Source organism: Mirounga angustirostris, unplaced genomic scaffold (assembly GCF_029215605.1).
Source record: "Mirounga angustirostris isolate CCGP_5_RB_7025 unplaced genomic scaffold, mMirAng1.0.hap1 SCAF_5, whole genome shotgun sequence".
Lineage (NCBI taxonomy): Eukaryota > Metazoa > Chordata > Mammalia > Carnivora > Phocidae > Mirounga > Mirounga angustirostris.
In genome coordinates, this window is record NW_026991713.1 from 102,385,346 (window position 1) to 102,410,123 (window position 24,778).

At 41.9% G+C, this 24,778-nt stretch overlaps 1 protein-coding gene across 4 annotated transcripts in view; it reads right to left on the minus strand.

Annotated features, from left to right (window-relative positions):
- Window positions 1-1,290: 1,290 nt before the first annotated feature.
- Window positions 1,291-24,778, minus strand: part of DCP1B (decapping mRNA 1B) — a 55,143-nt gene continuing 31,655 nt past the window's right edge. For 3 of the 4 annotated variants that reach the window (XM_064591747.1, XM_045874117.3, XM_045874118.3), the window contains 6 exons: window positions 21,804-21,870; window positions 19,241-19,376; window positions 8,765-8,893; window positions 6,416-7,273; window positions 4,078-4,326; window positions 1,291-1,512 (listed from right to left, as the gene is read on the minus strand). In XM_064591747.1, the coding sequence (XP_064447817.1) occupies window positions 1,432-1,512; window positions 4,078-4,326; window positions 6,416-7,273; window positions 8,765-8,893; window positions 19,241-19,376; window positions 21,804-21,870 (1,520 nt within the window). In that variant the 3' untranslated portion in view covers window positions 1,291-1,431. The remainder of the gene's footprint in view (window positions 1,513-4,077; window positions 4,327-6,415; window positions 7,274-8,764; window positions 8,894-19,240; window positions 19,377-21,803; window positions 21,871-24,778) is intronic. The other variant, XM_045874119.3, reaches the window with a different exon arrangement.

A 24,778-nucleotide genomic window follows, 5' to 3' on the forward strand; every position in this document is an offset into this window, starting at 1 on the left:
GCATCACATGGGTTTACATCTGTGTGAGACAATGGAGGAGATGACGGAAAAAAATGACAGAAGTCGTTCCTTCCTAAACGTAGGAGGGTAACAGCAGACTCCTCAGCCTAGTGGACAGCACATCACGAAGGGTCAGTAAGAGTCCAATCCTTTCCCGCCCACCTTTTCTCTGTAGAAGAAAAAGCACGCTCCTGCGGGAGGTGCTGGAGGTGGTATTCCGAGGAACACCGCTGATGGCGTGCCTGCACGAAGGGCCAAAGCTTGAAGCCCAAGTCAGAAGCTGCGAGGAAACCTACTTTTCCCATGCCTCCTGGATGACCTATAAAATGAGAATAAAACCTGTCTTCCGTGCAGTAAGCTACAGATTTTTTTATGATCTAAGAATAAAAAGAGTTATAGGAACACAAAGCTTTATTTATTACTAATACTCAGCAGGGACTAATTCCCATATGGACACTTTGAGGCCTTAACAACTTGGCAAGGGCTCTTCTGTCTCCCTCCAAGATTAAGCTCCTCATCTCTGGGAACATAAAAACCAATCTGCTATGTAGCTTGAAGAGTCCTTATCCATCAGGCCCCTAAACAGTCTACTACCTCTCTTCAGAGGCTAAGAAAAAGCTTTAAAATCTTCTGTGACCTTCCTCTCAGCATGTTTGGCTGAAAATGACAAAATGTTCATTTGGAAGCACAGACAGGCGTATTCTGCTGGTCGGGTCCAAAAGAAATAACAGGAGCTGGGATAAATGAAGTGTTACTGGAAATCTGGGCCACCTGCGGACTCCTAGAACAACTATCCTCTAGAAACTAGCTATAAATACCTTTAGAAATAATTTCCCTTCAAAGGCCCAGGGAAAACATGCCAACTGGATTTTTACAAATGAAAGGTTTACTTTGTCCGGTCAAAGAAAACCTTGACTTCCAAAGGCTCGAAGGCTTGAAGGCTTGAAGGCTCGAAGGCTCGGGCAGGGCCGGGTAGGTTAGTCTGTGGGGTGACACTGCCACCTGGTGGCTGACACGCACTATGGCATGAGGAGCTCAGCAACAGGGAAACCACTCCCGCGCTCAAAGAATAACCAGAGCTATTAATAAAAAAGAAACCCAGTTTCCAGGAACAGCCCTTCCTACTGAGAGGCTAATTCTTGTAGAAGTGGCTCCATACATGCAAGGAAAAAAAATAATTTAAGCTTGGGATTTACTGTGTGATATGAGCAAAAGACTTTTTCTATCCACTGGATTCTTAGTACCAAGTGTATTGAAGGATAGGATTAAAAAAAACCATCTTGACTGAAGAAAATTCTGAAACATTTTACTTCATATTATATATACTTTTTCTTTTTTTAAAAAAAAGGCAGAAACATTTAGGGTAATGCCATTGACGTGAAAGAGCCTTGAGCCACAGGACCTTGAAAATCAGTCTTAAAATGTTTTGCTTTACATCGTCTTTTTCATGGCTGCTTGTGTCATGCTGAAGAGATAAGCTTCATAGATGATATTTAAGAAGTTGTCATCGTTCTGGAAAACAAAATCAAAAGACCCAAGGGAATGTGATTTGGTTGGCAGAAACCAAAGTTGCTGAACTGGCGTGCTGACCCTGGACACTCATCTCTACTTGTCTGCTCCAACGGCTGGTAGTTCTTCACTGCATGTGTGAATTTTTTCTTTTTTAAGATTTTATTTATTCATTTGAGAGAGAGAGAGAGAGGGTGAGTGGAGAACAGCGGCAGAGGGAGAGGTAGACTCCCCGCTGAGCCAGGAGTCTGCCGCGGTGCTCCATCCCAGGAAGCTGGGATCATGAGCTGAAGGCAGACGCTTAACCATCTGAGCCACCCAGGCGCCCTGGATGTGTGAATGTTAAGTGGGACTGGAGGCAAGTGCCAGAGTCAGCCGCTGGTTTCCAACAGTCAATAGAAGCAGCAAGTGCTCATTACATACAGTCCAGATAGGTGGCCTAACCACATGGCAGAATGGAATGAGGTTCACTCAAGAAAAGCCTGGGTCTGTTGTGTGAAAAGACACAGGTCCTAACAGAAGGCTGGATTGGGAGGCAATGATCCAGATCAGGGGTTCTCGAAGTTTGGTTAGGAGATTGCTGGTGCTTCTTAAGGGTCCGCCGAAGTCTCCCACAATGTGTATACTTTGCTTTTGGCATTAGTTAAGATTTATTTGCAATATGCTGCATTTATATCATCAAAACCAGCATAATTTTCCCATTAGTCACAGAAAGTTTTTGGTCTTGGCAAGCAGGCAGCCGTGAGACTGGTAGTCTCTGGGCTCCTCTGCCTGGCTAAGGGCTGAGGGAGAATCACGGGTCTAAACAGTGGTGCTCTTGGTTTTTAATTCTAGAGACTTCTCCCTCCCACTCAAATCCTTTAAAGCTTTAGCAATTCACCCACATTTCACATTCCCCCTTCATTCCCTCTTGGCACCCCACGCACAGAGCTAGCATTATTCTCATGCAATGAAAGACAGCGATGTTATCCCAGTCTTTCCTTATCCCACAAAGTCCCTGTGCATGAGATTGTGTCCTACCAACAGGCGAAGGCTAAAAACAGATTGCATGAGTGACTTCCAAGAGTTCACCAGGAAGACGATGTCTGCAACACTGGGAAAAGTAAAGTGAATGCAGAGAATGGAGGGAACATAAATGTAATTTTCTACCTAGCAATAGACAGGGCCTGCTCTAGACTTTCAGAGTCTTGGCTCCTATACAAAGATCTATGGAACGATGTTTTTTAAATGGAATGAACCAGAGGATTTTTTCTTTATTGCTCATAGAAAAATGAAGCTTAAGATGTCCTAAGTCCTCACAAACTTATCACGAATGGTGAGGAATACTTTTATCCTAATATTTGTTCATGAATTAGTATGGCCACCCATTTGTGGTTGATCTTTACTGGACTGCTAATCTGCTTTCACACTCAGATGCTCGTTTCCAGCCCCCTCTCCTTCCCTTCTCTCTAAAATACGTGACCTTTAAAAAATGTTTTTAATAATAGAGACCACTGTCTTTTCAACCAGGATAAGACAAGTGCAAAGTGCTAGCCAGCACTCTGAAAGTCAGCTAAAGCTTAAGCGAAGTTCTACAAAAATTTTCTTAAAGATTGTATCAAAAGGACACCTAGCTTTGTTCACTGAGGTGCCTGAAGTCTGTCTGGTTGGAAGTGCCCCACTTTTCAAGGCCTCGCATCTATTTTTGGGGTGTGCTTCGCTAGGTGGATGGCCAATTGGCCTCCCGGGGCCTGGCCCTCCCACTCCCGTCACTACCGCAGCCCCCAGTCTGGCGCAGGGGAAGGAGCATTCTGCAGCCAGACTGGGGTTGAAGCCTAGCTCTGCTATTTACTAGCTGTGACCTCAGGCCCATCACTTAGCCTCAGTTTCTCTGTCTCTAAAACAGAAAAAAAAAAAAAAAATAGGGTTGTTGTATAAGGATAAAATGAATTAATGTAGGTAAAGCATTTAAAACAGCGCCTGGCACAAAGGTCTCCACAAGCGTCAGCTGTTACGTTGTGATCACCTCCCAGAGCCGAGTGAGACACATGGCTGACAGAGAAGTCCCGTCAGTCCATCCTGTCCTAATTAGCAGGTTTCAGAATTATTTGTAAAATATGCCCTTCGTAGTCACAGTCATGACTCCTTCCCTGTTCCCTCCTCCTTCAGCAGTCCGCTGGAGCCGTCCCTGAAATGCCGCCGCTTGCTCAACGTGGCTCTGACCTCTATTGCCCAACGGTGAGCTGTCTGGGTGGCCGCGCGGCACCCGGACTCCTCCCAGGGGCTGCTAAGGATACAGTGCATGCTTCTTTCTTTTCTGGCAGGTGACAGCCTGGAGGACCCAGGCAGTCCTCCATGTTACAAAATCCTTCGTGTCGTGACACGCCCAAAGCCACAGCTAGTCTTCCGAATCTCCTCCAGTTAACCGAGCACAGAAACCATGGGCCTAGTTTAGGTCGAACTGTTACGTGGTCTCCTTATTCTTGGGGAGTACTTAGCAGGCGTTAGCTAACTGACGCTTCCTCTCCTACAGCCCACAGGTCGGCAGAGCTGGTAAGGGCAAGAAGGGAGATGACACAGCCCTCCTACCTGAATGAGGTACAGCAGTGCTTCCTGAAGTTGTAGCTTGGTAAGTGGGCTGCTGGTGATCACGGGCGGCTCCGGGGTCCGCAGAGGCAGGAGGAGGCCGGCGGAAGTGGCAACTGGTTCTTGGCTTCCCAGGGGCAAGAGCCCAGCATCCCTCTCCTTCGGTGGGGCACAGGTGGGTTGGGTGAACACCATGGGGGACATGAGCAGAGAAGGAGCCCATGTGGCAGGGACGCGCGGAGGCGAGGTGCCCTGCTCACGGCAAATACACACAAAGGGCAGTGGTAAGTAGCGGCTCACCGAACACCGAGGGAGAGGGAGAGAGACACCCGTCACTTGCAAGCGTGGAGGGAAGTGAAGCTCAATAGGAACTGTTGCCAGTTCTCTTGGTGGGCAAAGCCTGTGGGAGCCTGATTCCTGTTCGCTTCTCCACTTGCACCTGCTGGGGGCACACACACATTTCCTCCACATGGAGGAAGCTTCCCAGCCTCTCTCTGCCTGCTCACTGACTTCTCACTGAGACGGAGGCAAGCTTATCGGGGTCACCCATCTTGGGTCCCCCTTCCTGAGAGGATCTGCCCGCTTGCAGACAGCATACACTCCTGGCGTCTCCGGCTCAAGTTTTGGGTGCAGGGAGGGCTGGTCGTGCTCAGCACTGCCAGTGACTTGTCTGTCCTCACGAGTATGTCTACCTCGCTTGGCTACAGACCTAAAACCAAGTTTTCCAATAGCCTTTCCAGTTATGCAAGTGACATTCTGATCTTCGTCTGACTCCTACGGCTAGCTCTCATTTGTTTCTAATGCAGGCGAGAAAAAAGAATGTTACTTATCAGCCTTCTAATGCCCCAAAAGAACTCACAAGAAGGGGGACATAAGGCCCGCAGTCTAGAAGCTGCTGTGATTTCACTCCCTCAGTATCTTTGTGGGCAGAAGGAAGCTTGGAGGAAGGTAGGTTGCTTGTTTCCTTTAAGTGTCCCTGTCTGCCGTTTGGAGCCGTTTGGAGCTGAGGAGCTAGAACGGATGCCACCCAGTGGGGGTCCCAGCACCCGCCGTGAGGAAGAGCGCATGGTCCACACCTGTGGGCGCTCAAGAGAAATGGGAATTGTGTCCGCAGAAGCCGATGTCAAACTACTAACCCCGGTTTTCCCAGTGTCCCATCTAGTGTCCTAGTTTCCCTGGTGTCCCATCCCACCAAGAGAAAAAAAGCAGGTATGAAAGAGGGGACAACACGCACTGAAATGGGGATGCGGGAGGCTAACAACCGTTCCTCTGTGACTGTAATAAATAATGAACAAGAATGCTGGGACTCAGGCTCTCACATACACAAAGACTTATGCTACATGCCCAATATCTTTGTTTTCAAAAAAGTGAAGGCTTGTTGAGGACCTGTTGTAAGCTACTTGCCAAAACATGACAAAAGGGCCAATGATGACATCTGTAATAAACAGGGAGAATGTCCTCTAATTATTAAACCCAATGCCTTTTCAATGCATTTGTACCAATCCAAGTGGGAAAAAAAAATCAGATCTCCAGATGTTCCTCACAGGCCATGAAATGGCTGTGGTTTCATCGCTGTTCCAAGTTACTGATACATAGAGAGTCACCTTCGTTGAGGGACAGTGTTTCTAAAAGTCACAGTATTTTCCCGACTGGTACTCTGTGTGTGTGGTGGGGGGTAGGGGGCGGGGACTCAGATGGCATACTTACTTACCCCTCTCTCACTCTTCATTAAGCTACAGTGCTGATAGAAATAAAAACAGCCTGTACCTTTGAGGAGTTGATGTGTTTTTCCTGTTGACTTCAAGCACCCTCGGGACCACGGGCCCTGCTGAGGTGTGAGTATGTGAGCCTCTTCACGAACAATGAGGTATGTAACCTCAAGTAGCACAACGCCTGGCATGGAGTAAGTGCTCAGAAATATGTACTGAATAAATAAACAGTAATGATTTTAAAATAATAAGAAGAAGTCAGATGTCTGGTATCTCAAATGATTTCAACGTGGACAGGAAGTGTTCTCGGTCAAAGATTCGGGGGTTTTCCTCATGTCTCTGTTGTTTCCCGTGTCCATGTGCTTGTCTCAGACCTTAGAACACCATGCCGATTTAACTCGACAAATAAAGTACCTCTAAAAGGAGGGAAGCCCCCAGATGGCTAAGCAAAGAAAGGCTGGTCTCTCCAGGCGGAAAGTTATGGGGATAATAAGATGTGCAGATGTGGCTTGTGGTGCCCCGTTCTACACAGAAGGGTCCCCAGAGCACCGAAGCTGATTCTAGGTCTCACCGAGTACTCACGAAGTACTAGAGCAATACGACTCCCCACCCCCACCCCCGAAGATATCTACCTGAAAAAGAGGAGTCTGCTTTTCTGCGCTGGCTGTGTTGTGCATCCAGGACTCCAGCACTTTCCCCGTCCCGGAGCTCTGAGTTACCGCGGGGAACTTGGCTGCCAAGGCTGGTCGGTTAGACGCGTGCAGCTGCTGTTCCTGCTGTACAATCTGAAGCTTCCTCAGTAACTCCTGAGGGGAGATCACTCCAGAACTGCTAGTCTGACTGCCAGAGAGGGGGAGCGTGGGTCTCAGGTGTGTGGACTGCTCTTTGCCGCGAGCCTGATGTCCTAGTGGCTGAGCTGGAAGGGAGCCATTGAAATACCCCGCTTGTGCCTGAGCCAGCCCCTTTACTGGGGCACCAGGGGTGGCCGTGGGGAGAGCGGTGCTGTGGTTTGGGGCCGCTGAGCTGGCAGGTGCTGGTGTGCTAGGGTCATACTTATTTGCTGGCCTCGGGGCACTATGAAGCTTCTCCAGCAGGCTCTGAGTTCTGGAAGCACTCTGTACATGCTGAGAAGTCCCAAAGCTATGGGGAGACCCTGGCTGCACAGGTCCCAGAAAAACTTCCCCAGCAGAATGGGTACTGCTGTTTCTGCAGGGCCGGTTTTCAGGCAGCTCTGACAAGGGGTGGAGGTCTGCGCTCCGGACCATGAGTTTCTGAATGGCTGGACAGAGCTGCTTCTCAATGGGGGGCGAGTGTCTTCTGGGTTCCTCATAGGAGAGGGAGCGTACGACCCCCTGCCTTATTGGAAGTGGCTCCTGGTGCTGTTGCTGGTGGATGGTCTGTGGGGACCCCACAGTTTCCTGATATGTAGATTTGTCCTGCTTCCCAAAGAGAGCTGTCAAGGACAAGTGTTGGGGTTCGGGGTCTAAGGTCTGGAAAAAATAAAAATGTCTGAAAATGCGTCTACATACAATTTGGTTATATGGCAGGCTATGAAACATTACTAACCTAACTGATGATTTCTTTATTACATAGGATCAATTACAGAGGATGAAAAACCTATAATTCTAATCAATTTTACAAATTTAAGACCTCCTTTCCAGGTAAAAAATTTTCACAGCATTCTTCACTCCTACTCCCAAGACAACAGTTATATTTTAGCATCTGCTGATTGATGAAATAGCCCTTGATGGGCCTGGGGTTCACAGACTAGGGACCACTGTGGCGTAAAGTTCTAGATACTGAAAGGGAAATGATCTCTTCAACAGGAAGTCCGCCTACCCCTGCAGAGTGTAAGAAGATGCTGAGAACACACAGGAATATGAGGATGTCAGTAGCTTTTCGTAGAATTAGAGAAATTTAGGATAAGTCATTTAAACTAACTTGATCCTTTCAACTATATACTAGTAGCTTTAAAAAAAATCATCATATGCAATCTACCCTGGCCTAGTCAGTCACAAAGGTACCTCCTTCCTGCCCTATAGCCCCTCCTGCTCCTTCTGGGGCTTTCCGTGTTGTTGGGCTAAGAAAACATGAGCTTCCTTCTAACATCAACATATTCCAGTTTCTTTATTAAAATAAAAAATTTCCATGGAAGGCAAAGAATAAAAGCAAGCTAAAAGATAATTAGAAAAGACTTATTTTTTCAAAAATTCAATACAAGACTTTCATTAGGCAGTCTTTTATGTCTTTTGGCTCTATGTTCATTTCCAAAATTGATTTAAATGAATTCCTTTAAAAAAACCCAAACCCTTAATGAGGAATAACCATAGGAAGTGGAAATAGCTATACTACATTGACAGTCAATAATGGGCTTTGCAGATGAACAATTTTGTTAATGCTGCACTATTTTGGAAAATACATATACTCATACCAAAAAATGCTATCATTTTCATATATTTAGATGCAAATACAATGATAACCCAGCAGCTCTACAGGGGAATTTTATATCACTCCTTAGAACAGGAATCCCATTCTATACACACCGTACCTAGCACTGTACCTGGGACGGAGGAAGTGCTCAGAAATGTTTAGCTGAGTGTTGCCTTGGCTGTCCTTCTCCCAGGCCTTGGGAAACCAGCCACCTACCGCAGAAGAATGCAGGCCTGGCAGGTAATATTCCTGTCAGCTCTGACAATGTTATGAGTTTGCTGTTTTTAAAAAATACATTATCCTCTAAGAAGTTCAAGTCCACAAGAGATGAACACAGAATACGGTAAATGCCAAAATTAAAAATTTCAACCCCCTTCTAGGAAGAATACATTATTAAAATGAAAACAATCTTGAAGTTGAAATCTCTCTTTCTTGGATTTACCCTGAAGCATCCTTGAACAGCACCAGTTTCTCCCTTGACTATACTCTGGGTAAGACTTCTTTAACAATCCTATAGAGACATTGCAAATGGAAAGCAGAGGACTTCATACCTGGCTGGGCCGAGGTATGCGCTGTTGCTGGTTTTCACTGGGCTTCACTGGAATTGGTTTGATGAGATTGGGGTTGTCATAGATGGCAGATGAACTGGTTATCTGTTTTGGCTCAGAACAGGTTTTACACTGAAATGGAAAAAATAACCTAATTTTTAGTGTAAAAGAAGCTTTAATCTTTTTAAAAGAATGTAACTTCTTGCTCTTTATTTTATCTAATTGGTAGCTATTTTTTGATAGACTTTCATGCAAAAAGGAAAATTACTTACTCTCCTCTGATATGAGCTATATTTGAGTATAAATCAAATTCCAATTTAATTTTTCTTAGTTGCACAATTTTGGTGCCCTAAAATATTACCAACAGCATCAGCCTGTAAGACCCAGAGGCTCTGAGATACTTGGATATTTGAAAGGCTATAGATACGCTTAAGAAGCAATTGTTTTAAAAATATGGAGTCTAATGCTTTTCAGTGATAAACAGTGATAGAAACAATTCTTTAAATGCCATGTCTGGATTACAGTATAGTTTTATTCACCCATTAGCAGTTGACTTAAAATTGGAGAGTTGCATCACCAAAGCAACTGTCCCTTTTTGGTCTACAAACCAAAAAGTAAAGCTGACTCAAACCATTGACGTAAAAGTTACAAACATCATCTTTATTTAATAAATGACTTTTAACACAAACAGGATAATTCAAATCTTGAGTGTTCTGAGCCACTCACTACAAATTAGAACCTCACAGAGAAAGAGATGAGAGACAAGACTCATCATTTCAAATACTGAATCATTATCATACATTAATCTAACCAACCATACAATTGCTAACACAGTAGGATTCATAACACAAAGAACACAGCGATGATGGCAGTATCTATTTTGTTAAAACACCAAATAAAACTGAATATAAAACCACTACTTCTATTCTATACTCTCTATAGCATTGCTAGTTTCAACTGTCAAGGCCTCAGGTAGGAAAATATTTCACACTGTCCCTGACATGGAATGAGCTATAAACACAATCTCGTCCCCCAGGAACGCAAGGCTTCCAATGTATTTTACAGTTATCGGGTTGTATTTTCTAATTCGAGGATGTAGGAGTATGGGGTCAATCACCACCATGTTCACTTGGGTTTGTAAAGTTAATTGTACAAAAGACTAATCATTTTCAACTGAGAATTCTATCAGTAATTTGGATATCTGGCACTAGATTAAGTGGGATGTGAAATCCCTTTATGAGTCATAAAATGCTATTTCTAATTCTTAGGTGAATGCTGGTGGTTAATGGTATGGATGCATGGACCAACTGGCCTGGCTTTCCACGGCCATAACCAACACAAGACGAGAAGACAGCCTAAGACAGAGTCACTTACAAAATTTTAGCATGAATTTCTGCTTGCTATGTAAAAGAAAGTGGAGCTCAGATTACATTCGCTGAATGACACTGTCTGTACTTTTTCTTTTTCTTTTTAAAGATTTTATTTATTCATTTATGAGAGAGAGAGAGAGAGAGTGCAAGTGTGGGGGCGGGGGCGGAGAAGCAAAGGGAGAGGGACAAGTGGGGAGAGGAGCAGAGGAAGAGGGACAAGCAGACTCTGTGCTGAGCACGGAGCCTGATGCGGGGCTGGATCTCACAACCCTGAGATCCCAACCCTGAGATCATGACCTGAGCGGAAATCAGAAGTTGGATGCCCAACCGACTGAGCCACCCAGGCACACCCCTACTTTTTCACTCTCTATGTTCAGAGACCTTGAATTTCAAACAAAGAAAAACAGATTCCCCCCACCTTCGCTATACACATATCTACCTGGGCTGAGAGGCTGCTCTGTCTCTTGCTATGTATAAGCCCTAGATAGCCTTTCTAAGTAAAATTGCTAGAAGCTGTTTTCTGTGTCACTATCTATCACTGAAACCTTGCTTTCATGTAAAAATTGCTCTCTATCAAATTGCTCAGAATTAAATATCATCTACCTCAATAGTTTGTAGCTCATTTTCCGCTGTTTAATTTTCTTTAAAAAAAAATTTTTTTTTAAAGATTTTATTTATTTTTTGACTGAGAAAGAGAGAGCGAGAGAGGGAACACAAGCAGGGGGTGGGAACACAAGCAGGCTTCCTGCGGAGCAGGGAGCCTAACATGGGGCTTGATCCCAGGACCCTGGGATCATGACCTGAGCCAAAGGCAGACGCGTAACAACTGAGCCACCCAGGTGCCCGCAGCTGTTTAATTTTCTATGCTTCTACTGACCCAAGTAACTTTAAGATACTTGGAAAAAAACACAGAGTTGGAAAAAGTGTATAATGGATTCTCCATAGAGATCCCGAAGCACTTCTTTAAAGCCTTAAAAATTATGTCACATGATCTCATTTTCTCACACACAAACACAAAAACATATGTACTCATGCCAAGAGAAAAGTCTGGAAGAAAATACACTGAAAGTATTAAAAGTAGACATCTACTTTTTTGAATTTTCTCACTAAGCATCAAAAGACACTTAATTTCTTTAATTTTATAAATAAATCAGAGTATATTAAAAGAGAACTATTAATTCTTGCCTTAAGCCACAAAACACAAAATAATCCACTTCTGCATACTCAGAACTCAACTATGCAGCCAAAGACCCTTTCTGGCCCTGGTTCTTTCTCTTAGTGAGAGTTGGTGGTCTTATTGTTCATTTGCATCTCAACCATGAGTCTAATAGGGAGGAGGTAAAAGGACGTGAAGTTCAAATTAACATCATGCTACTTTATAGCAGATTCACAGAAAGTTGTTTCTTAGGGGGGAAAAACATAAAATATTGGCCAAAATAAGGTTTTCAGATTATTTTATTAACTTCATGTAAACAGTTGCATCTGATGTCACTAGGCTTCACTTTACCAACATCATGTCACCATATGTCACTTCTAGCTGAAAAGTTTTCCTCCTCTTACTTTTTGGGATTTTCATAAACTGAAGCATTTTAAAGTTGGGAAAATCTCAGAAGTCACTGAGTTTAGTCCCTACCCAGAGAAGTGAGATTTTTTTCCTAATACCCCAGTATGTCCTCATGCAGTTTCTTCCTGAATACTCCCGGTGATGGGACAGCCACTTCCTCTCAAGAATTCCCAGGGAAATCTTGTCTTCTTCTCTTTTGCTTCTGTCTGTGTTCCCCCTTTCTGTACCTCAGAGCCATTTTACTCATGATCTCCACATCTTCTGAAATGTCTGTGTGTGGGAGAAGAGGTAACACAAACACAGGCAAATATAAAGCAGGTTTGCACAATGCAGTGGAAGTTCATGGGGAAGCATATACATCTGGTTGTGTAGATCAGAAATTACAGGATGGACAAAGAACATTTGAAATGGACCCTGAATGGCTGATCATACGTTGACAGGTAAAGAAGGAAAGGGAACAGCAAGGGAAGAAGTCCATGAAGGCCCTTTGAGGAAGCAACACTGTTATTCCATTTGGCAGGAGTTTCAAATATTTGTAGAGGGAAGTGTGGGGAGAACGTAGAGACGTTAAGAGAATAAACTGGGGCTACGTTATATAATCCTTGAAGAGTCCGAAGTTCATATGCTAGGCAATGAGAAACCAAGAAGAATTTAGACCAGAGAAGTAACAGAATCACACAGGTGCTCCTAGAAGGTTACATCCTCTGGTTGTTAATGGCAGAAGGGATAATTTCTTCTGTTGTTTATCACACAGTTGGAGCAATTAACATTATGTATATAACATGTATTTGATTATATAGAAAAGCAAGTCTATATACCAATGAAACATCTGTACTTCATGTCAACATTGTAACAACCAATCTGGGGGGGGGTAATGATGAACAGAACACTGTTTTGACCTCAACAAGTTTATAGTGGGAGAAGTTGACCTAACTGTAATAAATGAGGAAGAGCAAAATAAATTCCAAATAGTAACAGACTGGTGAGTTCAGTGGGAAGAATAATTAATCTGAATGAAGAGATCTGGGAAAACTCCATGTAAAAAGTAGAATTTTAACTGGGCTTGAAGAATATGTAGATTCTGAAGGGCAAATAAAGTGAGGGGGAAACACTGCAAGTTGTAGGTACAGTATAAAGTGATGGCTTAATTAAGTCTCCGAAACCACATATGAGTGTTTCTGTGTGTGCGTGTGCGTGTGTGTGTGGGCGTGCACGTGTGTGAGCACGTGTGTGTATTCCGTGTTCTTTTATGAGACAGTCAGGTGCAGCTAGAGGGGAGACACTGGAGGGGCTCAGGAAACAAATATACTCAAAGGTCCTATAGTAACAGGAGGCCAGATGGGGAAGCCTCAGGATGGGCAGGAGACAGAAAGCAGGAGCTAGGGGTAAGTCAAGGCTAGAACCTCTATTGGGGTTTCTGCACTTTAGGATTGGCTAGTTTGGATAATTTTCAGTAGGCTTTAAACTACAGGGTGGTCCCTAGTCCCCGACCTGAGATGATTAAGGCAGAGGAGTATTGCCTCCTGGAGTCCTGGGGGCCAGATAGAGAAGGGATGGCTCTGGATGGCTAGTTTGCATGGCAAGGGCAGCTTCTAGCTGGGACCTTGGCTAGCTCTAAGAATTAACTAGCCCAGGGGAACCTGGATGACTCTGTTGGTTAAGCACTCAGCTCTTGATCTCAGCTTGGGTCTTGATCTCAGGGTCATGAGTTCAGGCCCTGTGTTGGGCTCCATGCTGGGCGGAGCCTATTTATTAAAAAAAAAAAAAAAATTGGCTAGCCCAGGGAGGAGGATTCTGGCCCCAACCAGAAGACTTTTAAGATGTCAAAACATCATAAAATAAAAATAATACAATATGTGTGTGTGCTGAGAGGAGGGAGGGAGAAGAAAGAAAATAATTTTTGTTCAGTATTTGCATTTATTATTTATTGGCCATTGTTATGCTGTCCTCACAGAACCTAAGCTCCTGGAGAGCAAAAATGTCACCATTTAAGATTGATCTTTAGGGCGCCTAACATAGTACAGTTAGGTAAAGTATAATTAATTGATAGTTGCCAAGTCATTAGGATGTCTCTTAACAGCTGCTGAAGAATTAAGCAAAATGGAAAACTAATACAGAAATCGTTGTTACTGACTGCATCTTGGATTAAAGTGTCTCTGTCCAGGCCCTCTGATTGAAGGACAATGAAACTGTGATTAATTCATATTCATATGCATTCAGTCAATCAACAACCATTTATTTAGCACACATATGCCAGGAACATTGGAGACTAGGCTTATGAAGATGAATACAGGGTGTTCTCTGTGCTCAAGGAGCTCACAGTCTACCAATCAAGGGTAAGCCAACCATCAGGTCAAAGGCATGTTGGAGAAACTTGGCCAGTTGTCCTTTAGCATGTCCCACTTCATTCAGGACTTTTCTGATTGCTTCCTTGTGGTGCCATTTAATTTGTTTTCTGCCTGCCCTTCTCCCCTCTTCTCTTTCATTTTCTGTAAACTATTAAGTTTAAGAAAGCTCACAATGGGGATGGAACTAGAGGGTATTATTTTTTTTTTAAGATTTTATTTATTTATTTGAGACAGAGAGAATGAGAGACAGAGAGCATGAGAGGGAGGAGGGTCAGAGGGAGAAGCAGACTCCCCGCCGAGCAGGGAGCCCGATGCAGGACTCGATCCCGGGACTCCAGGATCATGACCTAAGCCGAAGGCAGTTGCTTAACCAACTGAGCCACCCAGGTGCCCCGTAACTAGAGGGTATTATGCTAAGCGAAATAAGTCAGTTAGAGAAAGACAAATACCATATGATCTCACACATAGGTGGAATTTAAGAAACAAAACAGATGAATATAGGGGAAGGGAAGGAAAAATAAAATAAGATGAAAACAGAGAGGGAGGCAAACCATAAGACTCTTAACTCTAGGAAACAAACTGAGAGTTGCTGGAAGGGAGGTGGGTGGGGGGATGGGGTAATTGGGTGATGGGTATTAAGGAGGGCACTTGATGTAATGAGCACTTAACTAAACTGAATTTAGATAAAAAAATTTAAAAAAGATTCAGGATCAACAATATAGATTTCAAGGTGGAACTACATAGTTCACATTATATCACATTAGGAGACACATGATGTGTGATTATCCAACTTTTAATGGTGCTGGTCAGTGGGCTCATGTGGTGGTAGACTGACTTCCATGGTCAAGTTTCCATCATCCTTTCTCATAACATTTACATTACTAATGATCAATGCTTGAATCACTTATTTGACTAGTGTGGCTTTAAGTTCTACCATTTCATCTATATTTAATGGCTGGAATTCTTCGGTAGAGAAGAACTTTCCCTCATCAACCAGGATTATATGGTTATTCTGAAAAATTGTCTCTACTGGTCAGGCAGGATAAATGCTTAATTCCTTCCCATTAACTACTAATTTTCAGAGGAAGGAGTTGGTGTCTTAGTACCTCTAAGCATAGCCAATAATTACTTTTTTGTTCTCTTTTATATTTTTGGTCTGCTTGCTTACTCATCACCATGAACTCACATATTATATATGCTTAGTGTGTTTCAATCCACTGTAGTCTTTCTTGTTGATGTCAGAATTTGATGTTTTAGTCAGTGGTCCCTTAAAGTTGACTACTGTGCCCCATTCACATGACCCTGTTTGTTTGATTTTCCTATCCCAGACATGGCATTGGGAACTTCTTTAAAGAGCCCTGATACCCGGCAAAGAAGAAGTCAAACTCTCACTCTTTGCAGAGGATATGATACTTTATGTGGAAAACCCAAAAGACTCCACCCCAAAACTGCTAGAACTCATACAGGAATTCAGGAAAGTGGCAGGATATAAAACCAATGCATAGAAATCAGTGGCATTCCTATACACCAACAACAAGACAGAAGAAAGAGAAATTAAGGAGTTGATCCCATTTACAATTGCACCCAAAACCATAAGATACCTAGGAATAAATCTAACCAAAGAGGCAAAGAATCTTTACTCAGAAAACTAGAAAGTACTCATGAAAGAAATTGAGGAAGACACAAAGAAATGGAAAAACGTTCCATGCTCATGGATTGGAAGAACAAATATTGTGAAGATGTCAATGCTACCTAGAGCAATCTACACATTTACGCAATCCCTATCAAAATACCATCCACTTTTTTCAAAGAAATGGAACAAATAATCCTAAAATTTGTATGGAACCAGAAAAGACCCCGCATAGCCAGAGGAATGTTGAAAAAGAAAAGCAAAGCCGGCGGCATCACAATTCCGGACTTCCAGCTCTATTACAAAGCTGTCATCATCAAGACAGCATGGTACTGGCACAGAAACAGACACATAGATCAATGGAACAGAATAGAGAGCCCAGAAATGGACCCTCAACTCTATGGTCAACTCATCTTCGACAAAGCAGAAAAGAATGTCCAATGGAAAAAAGACAGTCTCTTCAACAAGCTGTGTTGGGAAAACTGGACAGCCACATGCAGAGAATGAAACTGGACCATTTCCTTACACCACACACAAAAATAGACTCCAAATGCTTGAAAGACCTAAATGTGAGACAGGAGTCCATCAAAATCCTAGAGGAGAACACAGGCAGCAACCTCTTTGACCTCAGCTGCAGCAACTTCTTCCTAGAAACACTGCCAAAGGCAAGGGAAACAAGGGCAAAAATGAACTATTGGGACTTCATCAAGATAAAAAGCTTTTGCACAGCAAAAGAAACAGTCAACAAAACCAAAAGACAACCGACAGAATGGGAGAAGATATTTGCAAATGACATATCAGATAAAGGGCTAGTATCCAAAATCTATAAAGAACTTATCAAACTCAACACCCAAAGAACAAAGAACCCAATCAAGAAATGGGCAGAAGACATGAACAGACATTTTTCCAAAGAAGACATCCAAATGGCCAACAGACACACGAAAAAGTGCTCAACATCGCTCGGCATCAGGGAAATCCAAATCAAAACCTCAATGAGATACCACCTCACACCAGTCAGAATGGCTAAAATTAACAAGTCAGGAAACGACAGATGTTGGTGGGGATGAGGAGAAAGGGGAACCCTCCTACACTGTTGGTGGGAATGCAAGCTGGTGCAGCCACTCTGGAAAACAGTATGGAGGTTCCTCAAAAAGTTGAAAATAGAGCTACCCTACAACCCAGCAATTGCACTACTGGGTATTTACCCCAAAGATACAAATGTAGGGATCCGAAGGGGTACATGCACCCCGATGTTTATAGCAGCAATGTCCACAATAGCCAAACTATGGAAAGAGCCAAGATGTCCACCGACAGATGAATGGATAAAGAAGATATGGTATATATATACAATGGAATATTATGCAGCCATCAAAAGGAATGAAATCTTGCCATTTGCAACGATGTGGATGGAACTGGAGGGTATTATGCTGAGCGAAATAAGTCAATCAGAGAAAGACATGTATCATATGATCTCACTGATATGAGGAATTCTTAATCTCAGGGAAAAAACTGAGGGTAGCTTGAGTGGGGGTGGTGGGAGGGATGTGGTGGCTGGATGATAGACATTGGGGAGGGTATGTGCTATGGTGAGTGCTGTGAATTGTGTAAGACTGTTGAATCACAGACCTGTACCTCTGAAACAAATAATACATTATATGTTAAAAAAAAAAAAAGAAGATAGCAGGAAGGGAAAAGTGAAGGGGGGGAATCAGAGGGGGAGACGAACCATGAGAGACTATGGACTCTGAGAAACAAACTGAGAGTTCTAGAGGGGAGGGGGGTGGGGGGATGGGTTAGCCTGGTGATGGGTATTAAAGAGGGCACGTACTGCATGGAGCACGGGGTGTTATATGCAAACAATGAATCATGGAACACTACATCAAAAACTAATGGTGTAACGTATGGTGATTAACATAACATAAAAAAAAAAAGAGCCCTGATACCTTTTGCGGGGCGGATAATAATAATCTGGGAGCCAGAAGTGCTTGTTGCTGCTGCATTGTCACTTATTTCTTAGGTCTCTTCAGAGAAAAAGTCAGTAACTATGTATTTAAGAAACATTTCCACTTAAAATTTAACATTAAATGGCTTTAACTTAATATTTTTCTCTTACACTGAAGGTTTTGTTCTGACCGCATAAACATACTCATTTATTATATCCACAACAGCTGAAAACTTACAATGCCAATATTACCATTAACAATGAAACCACGGAATGACATTTATAATTTCTTTGCAGTTCTTTTTTTCTAAGGGTGCTCAGTCCAAATATGGGGTTCTGAAGTCACTCCCCAATTTCTTTTCTAAGTAATTATGTCATAATGATATTCAGTTATGTACACTTATTTCAGCTAGTTTATAAATTCTAGGTTTTAATTTTCTTTTTTTCCTTAATTTTCTTTTTTCCCATATTTCCAGAGAGTGTTAATCTTTTACTTCTCAATTCTTATAACAGCAGTTTATAAAATTGGGAAATTCACCCTCCTCCTATTACTTAAGTACAAATATTTCTCAGTTTTATATATCTTTTCACTTCGCTTGTGTTTTTTTTGAACCAGGCAAAACACTTAGTTTTTGATTATTATGTAGTTGAATTAATTGCTTTTGGGTTTTAAGGCAGAGTTTAGAAGATTTCCCCTTTCCAGATTACAAAGAAATCCATATAAATTTTCTTCTGGTATTTGGTTTTATTTTTAATATTTAAATTTCTAATACATTTGGAATTTATCCTGGTATAAGGTACAAGTCCAATTTTCTATTTTTCCAAATGGCTATCACTTGTCCCAATATCATTTATTTAAAGATCCACTCAAACAGCTGATTTGAGACTTTCATCTTTATCACATCCTAAATTTCATATACCCTGGGGTGTCATTTGGACCTTCCCACCTGTCCTATTGGTCTGTCTGGCTGCTTATGCACTGATACCATCAAAGCCATACTGTTCTAAGTGCTTAGGCTTTAATGCCTTAATATCAGATATGTAGAGCTTGCTCGCTCTTCTCTCCCTTCCAATATTGCTCTTGTTCGTCAAGGTTTTCCCCGCTATTCTTTCTTGTATATTTCTCCATATGAACCTTATATTCAACTTGTGTGGCTCCAGGAAAGAAGAAACCAGTCTGTATTTGTTTAGGAATCATCTTAAATTTGCAGATTAAACAGAAGTGAGAGTTTTAAGTTTTATCTTCTTATCTAAGATCAGGACATTTGTTCAAATCTATTTTTATGCCTGTCAGGAGTGTTTAAAAGTTTTCTTCATATAGGCTTTGCTCATTTCTTGCTAATTTTATTCCAAAGAATGTTATATTAATAGTTGCTACTGTAAATGGGGTCTTCTACTTAACCTTCTGATTGGATATTCTTTGTATATAGGAAGGCTGCTGATTTCTTAGGCTACGTTTTAATCCACTTAAAACAAATGGTCTTCATTAGCCTGCTAAAAGCAAATAGAGATTTAATTTTTCATTCGATTTTGTTTGGTGGAAGGAATAGCACTCACTCTTTTTCCACAAGCATATTACCACTGTAGGATTTAAGTATGTTTCACAAAGGAAGACAAAAACTCACCTTGGTGTATTCATCTTTGGCCTTGGTGAGCATTCGTAAGATATCTACTTCCTTGCCCTCTCCTGAATTGAGGATCATTGGGGAGTTTCCTGCTCCACCTCCCTGATGGGCTTTCAACTGTTCATATTGAGTTAGGCTAGAAAAATAGAGGGGAAAATCCACACAAGAAAAACAAACTCAATACAAATGGCTTTTAAAACCATCTAATTCCCATCCAATTGATTTTATCTTTTTTTTTTTTAAAGATTTTATTTATTTGTCAGAGAAACAGAGAGAAGGAGAGAGAGAGAGAGTGGCAGGCAGAGGAAGAGGGAGAAGCAGGCTCCCCGCTGAGCAAGGAGCCCGATGATGTGGGGCTTGATCCCAGAACCCTGGGATCATGACCTGAGTTGAAGGCAGACGCTTAACTGACTGAGCCTCCAGGCGTCCCCACTTGTTTTTATCTTGTTATAGTCATGGTAGAAGTAAGACTGCTTAGGAAGTGAAAGAAGAAAAACAAGAGTTGAGGTCCTGAGTATAGTGAGTACATGTATGAACCCAGAGGAGGGGTGGCCAAACTATGTTCTGCAGGCCAAATCCGGCACACCATGTGTTTTTGTAAAGAAAGTTACAAACAGCCACACTCACTGGTTTTTGTATCATTTACATTTAAGGCCGGCTTTCACACCATGACTGCAGAGCTGAGTAGCTGTTACACAGACCTATGGCCTCGCAAGGCCTGAAATACTTTTTGGTGTTTTTTTTTTTTTTTTTTTTTTCAGAAAAAGTTTGCCAACTCCTCATTTAAAGCATTTGAAAGGACTCATTAATTGCTAAGGAAACCCAATTTAGAGTTCTCAAACATTGAGCAAACCTCATGGCAAACAGAGATTGCCCCCTTCCTTGTTTCAACGTGCCTTGTAGTCAAAGCAAAATTGATCTCAGCAACTCAAATCCTATAGTCCTCTGGCAATTTATAAACAACGAAGATTCCATTCCAGAAGAGGGGGCATTAAAACAAACAAACAAACAAAAAAAACCCAAAAACGGAGCAATGAAGAGTGTCTTCTGTTTTCCTGAAAAAAATACAGGAGGGAGACCAGATGGCTCCTATATGGTGCCAGGGGACATTAAGAAAAATACTTTTTCCTTTTGTGTGCTTTGACTTTCAGCTCAAATTTTTATAACGGCCATGCCATTTATGGTAAAAGACATCTGAGAACTTACTGGGAGATTTAATTCTAACTGAGGAAGGGCTCAGAATCCACACATATCAGCTGCTTATTGCTAGTCAACAATCAATTTCCTGCCCCAGCTGTTAAGTAATTACTGCAGAATGCTAACAATTTGAGCACGGTCTCTTGGCTGAGCCACAGGGTATTTTTTCATCTATATGAAATCCTGCTATTATTATCCGTTGTACAGTTTACAATAACATGAATGTGTTAGGAACTAGTTGTTATGGGGGTAAATACCATTTTGAACACACTTAATCACCATCTGCAACGTGAGCTGGTTACCTACAATTAGCTATCGCAAGCTAGATTTTCAGAAATCTGTTTATAAAAAAGTGTCCCACACATTTCATTTTTGGGGGTCACTTTTTAGTCATTTCATTGCCCCAGGATTTAAAATTGGAAACCGGTCCTTTCACAGATGGAGACGTGTTGTCAGATTTGCGTGGGCAGAAGCCATACTGTGTGTCTGGCGGAGCCCAGTCACCGGCCGGGACACAGCATGTGTAGGAAACGTATTTCATTCTGAGGCTCTAAACCATCCCCATAAAGCAGGGAAATACTGCGTCACAGGGAGCAGCCTTGGGGCTCAAGAACTGATCAAGGATTTGACCAGTCACAGAGGAAACAGCACGCTTACCTGGGCCTCCCTTTCAATGCAGTCAGGGGGCCAAGAGTAGGACAGTCAGACCCTGATTTAAGTTTCCCAAAACGCAGGTGAGACAAACCACAAGGTATCAAGAGATTAAAAGAAAAAGAGACTAGCAGCAAAAAAAAAAAAAGGGACTGCCTACCAATCACTAAACTAATATTAACTCCAAAATTTCCAGTAAGATTGAAAATAAAGTCTATCCTAAGTACTCACAGCATTTGAGATGTGAGGGAACTCTGAGCTTCCACAACCATGGAAATGCAGTTAAAGGAAAGCGTTTAGGGTGGAAAGGAAATGAAAGATTTTAGAGAATGTGTAGCAGCCTTTAAAATATTCCGAATGTTCTTTTTACTGAAAGCTATACTGATGACTTTTCAGAGAAAAAAAGCCTGCTAATTTACAAATGAGGAAAATATTGAAGAAAACTGCCATCTGGAACGATTCATATTATAGATATTTCACCCATGAAGAACAAAAATGAGGTGAACTATTCTACATGATAAACCTTACCTAGTGAAAATGTAAAAAGTTGTGACTATGTTTATTTTTCATTTAAGTAATAGTAAATGTTTTCCTAGCCATGGAGGAAAGGGCTGCTGTAAGAGATACAGTCTGCTAAAAATATAGTGGAGTTACTCTTGAGAAACACAAACAAATGCATCACGTCCAGAAAAATACTTAGCCTTTCAGCACCTACTTTTTCATAAGCTCTGCAATTCTTTGGCATTCTTCCTTATCGTAAAACCAAATCCCATATATGGACACTGCAAAAAACACATCAAACAAATTATGAGCACCTTTAAAACTACAAAATGGAAAGAAATTCCCTTTCCAACTTGAAGAAAATACATACTTATGGATAAACAAATCTAATCATTGGAGTTTAAGCTTGAAAACCTAGTGTTGGAATTGTCTAAGCCCACAGAGAACTCTGGAGTGGTCTTCTGCATATGTGGGGACACATATGCCCCCCAATAATCTGTGCTATCCTTAACAATATAGCACCTGAACGTAACAGGCACTTGGCAAATGCTTCTTAAATGAATGAATACAGATTGAAGTGAAATCAGAATTTCTAAACTCCAGGCTTTGAAATGTCACTGTATCCAGGGAGTCTGGGTGGCTCAGTCGTTAAGCTTCTACCTTTGGCTCAGGTCATGATCCCAGGGTCCTGGGATTGAGCCCTGCATCGGGCTCCCTGCTCGGTGGGAAGCCTGCTTCTCCCTCTCCCACTCCCCCTGCTTGTGTTCCCTCTCTCGCTGTGTCTCTGTCAAATAAATAAATAAAATCTTAAGAAAAAAGAAAAGTCACTGTGTCCAGACTCCAGTTGCACATTTATACACATATTTCATCTTTATTGTGAAGTATCCAGAAACCTGATGCATGAAATTAAGCCTAGAAACCTCTCTCCCCCCTCCACTTCCTCCCAGGAATATGTTCACCAAAAAACTGGCTTTCTAAGCTGTAAGTTAGGACACAGTGCAGGAAAAAATAAAATTCAATAACAAATCTCTGACTTCAAAATGCCTGTATGGAAAATTTATAACTGTTGAAAGATGAGATGTGACCATGACTTAATCATTTAGTAATGAAAGAAAAATGTGGTATAATGGAGCTATGGATTCATTTAACAAGTTTCAAAATAAATTGTATACTTTAGTATGTGCCTATCTATGTCATTTTTATAGCAAAGGCTAGACAGTTCCAAAATACATTTATAATGATCAAGTTGAGGATCTGCTGGTAGTAATCATATAAATAATGCACTAGCTACAGATACATTTTCAAACGCTTCATTGAAACCAGCAGCAATGTTACGATAGGGCAATGAAAAGCAACAAAATATATTTTTTAAAGGAAAAACTTTTTAAAATTTGAACATTCAAAATATTTAATTATCTGAATATTATTTGGTCATTAAAACAGCTATGATGCTTTGACAACTTCTTTCCCCACCCACCTGACCAATGCCTCAGTGTGAGATTTCTGCTTCTTGTCAGTAGTGATTCAGATAACAAAAGCTTCAGGAAATGTCTTCTCAGTGCTATTTTAGGCGGATATTTTTAAAAGGAACCCCATAAATCTGAATTACTGACTTCCAAAAGGTGGCAACGGGGTTTTAAACTTTTTGTATGATTAGTGTGCCAGGATATTTTACCAACCTACACGTGAAGAGGGGGAAAGAAATGGAAAGAACCCTCCAGCATTTTCTTGAATAGGACCATCTTATCCTCTTAAAAATACATACACATATTTCTCTTTACTACACTGACAATCTTTTGAAAAAAGAATATCTGAGTTCTGAAGCCTATGTGCTGAGAGAGCCTTACTATCAAAAAGAAATTATTTCGTCTCAAGGTCATTAAATGTGTATCTTAAAACTTTTCATTCAAGATTGTTAGCAGCCCGTCCACACTAACGTCCTACTCTGACTGCCTACACACACTGTGACACACTAACCCATCTCAGCTAGTGTCCTTGGAAGCACAAGTACCCTGGATCACCGACATTCAAAGACAATAAATCTGAATACGGTTGTGTCTTACGGTGGTTTTAATCTTAGTTATAAAACTAACAGCTCAGTGTGCTTTTTTGGTTACAGTGATAACTTCCTTTCCTGGGAGACTGGGTTTTCCAAAACTATCAGAAAAGAAAGGTGGTAGGTAGCAGGGGGAAAAAACACAGCATGACTAGGAACTTGCAGGCCCAGTCGCAGTGGGGAACCAGCCATTTGTGCCTCATCTGTAGGATATATTAGTAGAAATGCTCTGAGTGTCATTTTGTTTGTTTGTTTGATGTTACACATTGGTGGCATTTGACATAAGGAATTCGGTTTTCGGAAGAGCGGGATGCCAAGGAAACTGTTGATACAAACAGAAAAGCAGTTTGACAATGTCATTACCATGAGATAAATGAAATGTAGATTTAGGGAGGAAAAATGCTATGAAAACATCTTTCAGATGTCAGCGCAGAATGAAGGGAAGACCAGGTTTGTCATGACTATTTGAGACATTGTGGAGATTTCTTTAGGACCTGATCATTTATCATTAAAACAACATGACTTCAAGCATAAAATGGGCTCATTTTGAAATAGCATTTTCATCCCAGTTAATATTTGGTTTGAACGTAAAACGTAACTCGTCAGGGGAGAAAAAAACAGATTTACCAACAGTCCTGGCTACTGAAGGGTAGCACCAAGATAAAATGTTGAACTGGGCCTAAGTTTTTTCTCCTTAAAATAGTTTTGCGGCTTGCATTACATTCCAGTGGGAGAGGGGCCGCGGTTCCATGAACGTGCACATTCCAACCGAAGTTTTCTGCCTCTTAGGCCCAAGGTCTCCCAACCCTTGGACAAACCTATCACTTCCCGCACAAGAGGGTATATCAAAGCAGCTCGTGGTGATATATAAAAACCAGAGATCATCATGCCTCAGGGAGGTGATGAGCTGACAGGCTGACAGAAACAATTAACTTCACATTTCAATCCCAGTTTTCCTGTAAAAGCCACTGGGTGAGGGAGGCAGTGAGTGCGGCAGGCAAGGAAGAAAAAACTCGGTTGAGAAGAACCCAAAAAGAAGGTGTGGTTTTTCGAATTCTAAGCCTGAAAAAGTAATCACTGTGACCTGAATTTGCAGCGATGGTGACGTGCCGTGTGGGCCTGCAGAACGCTGA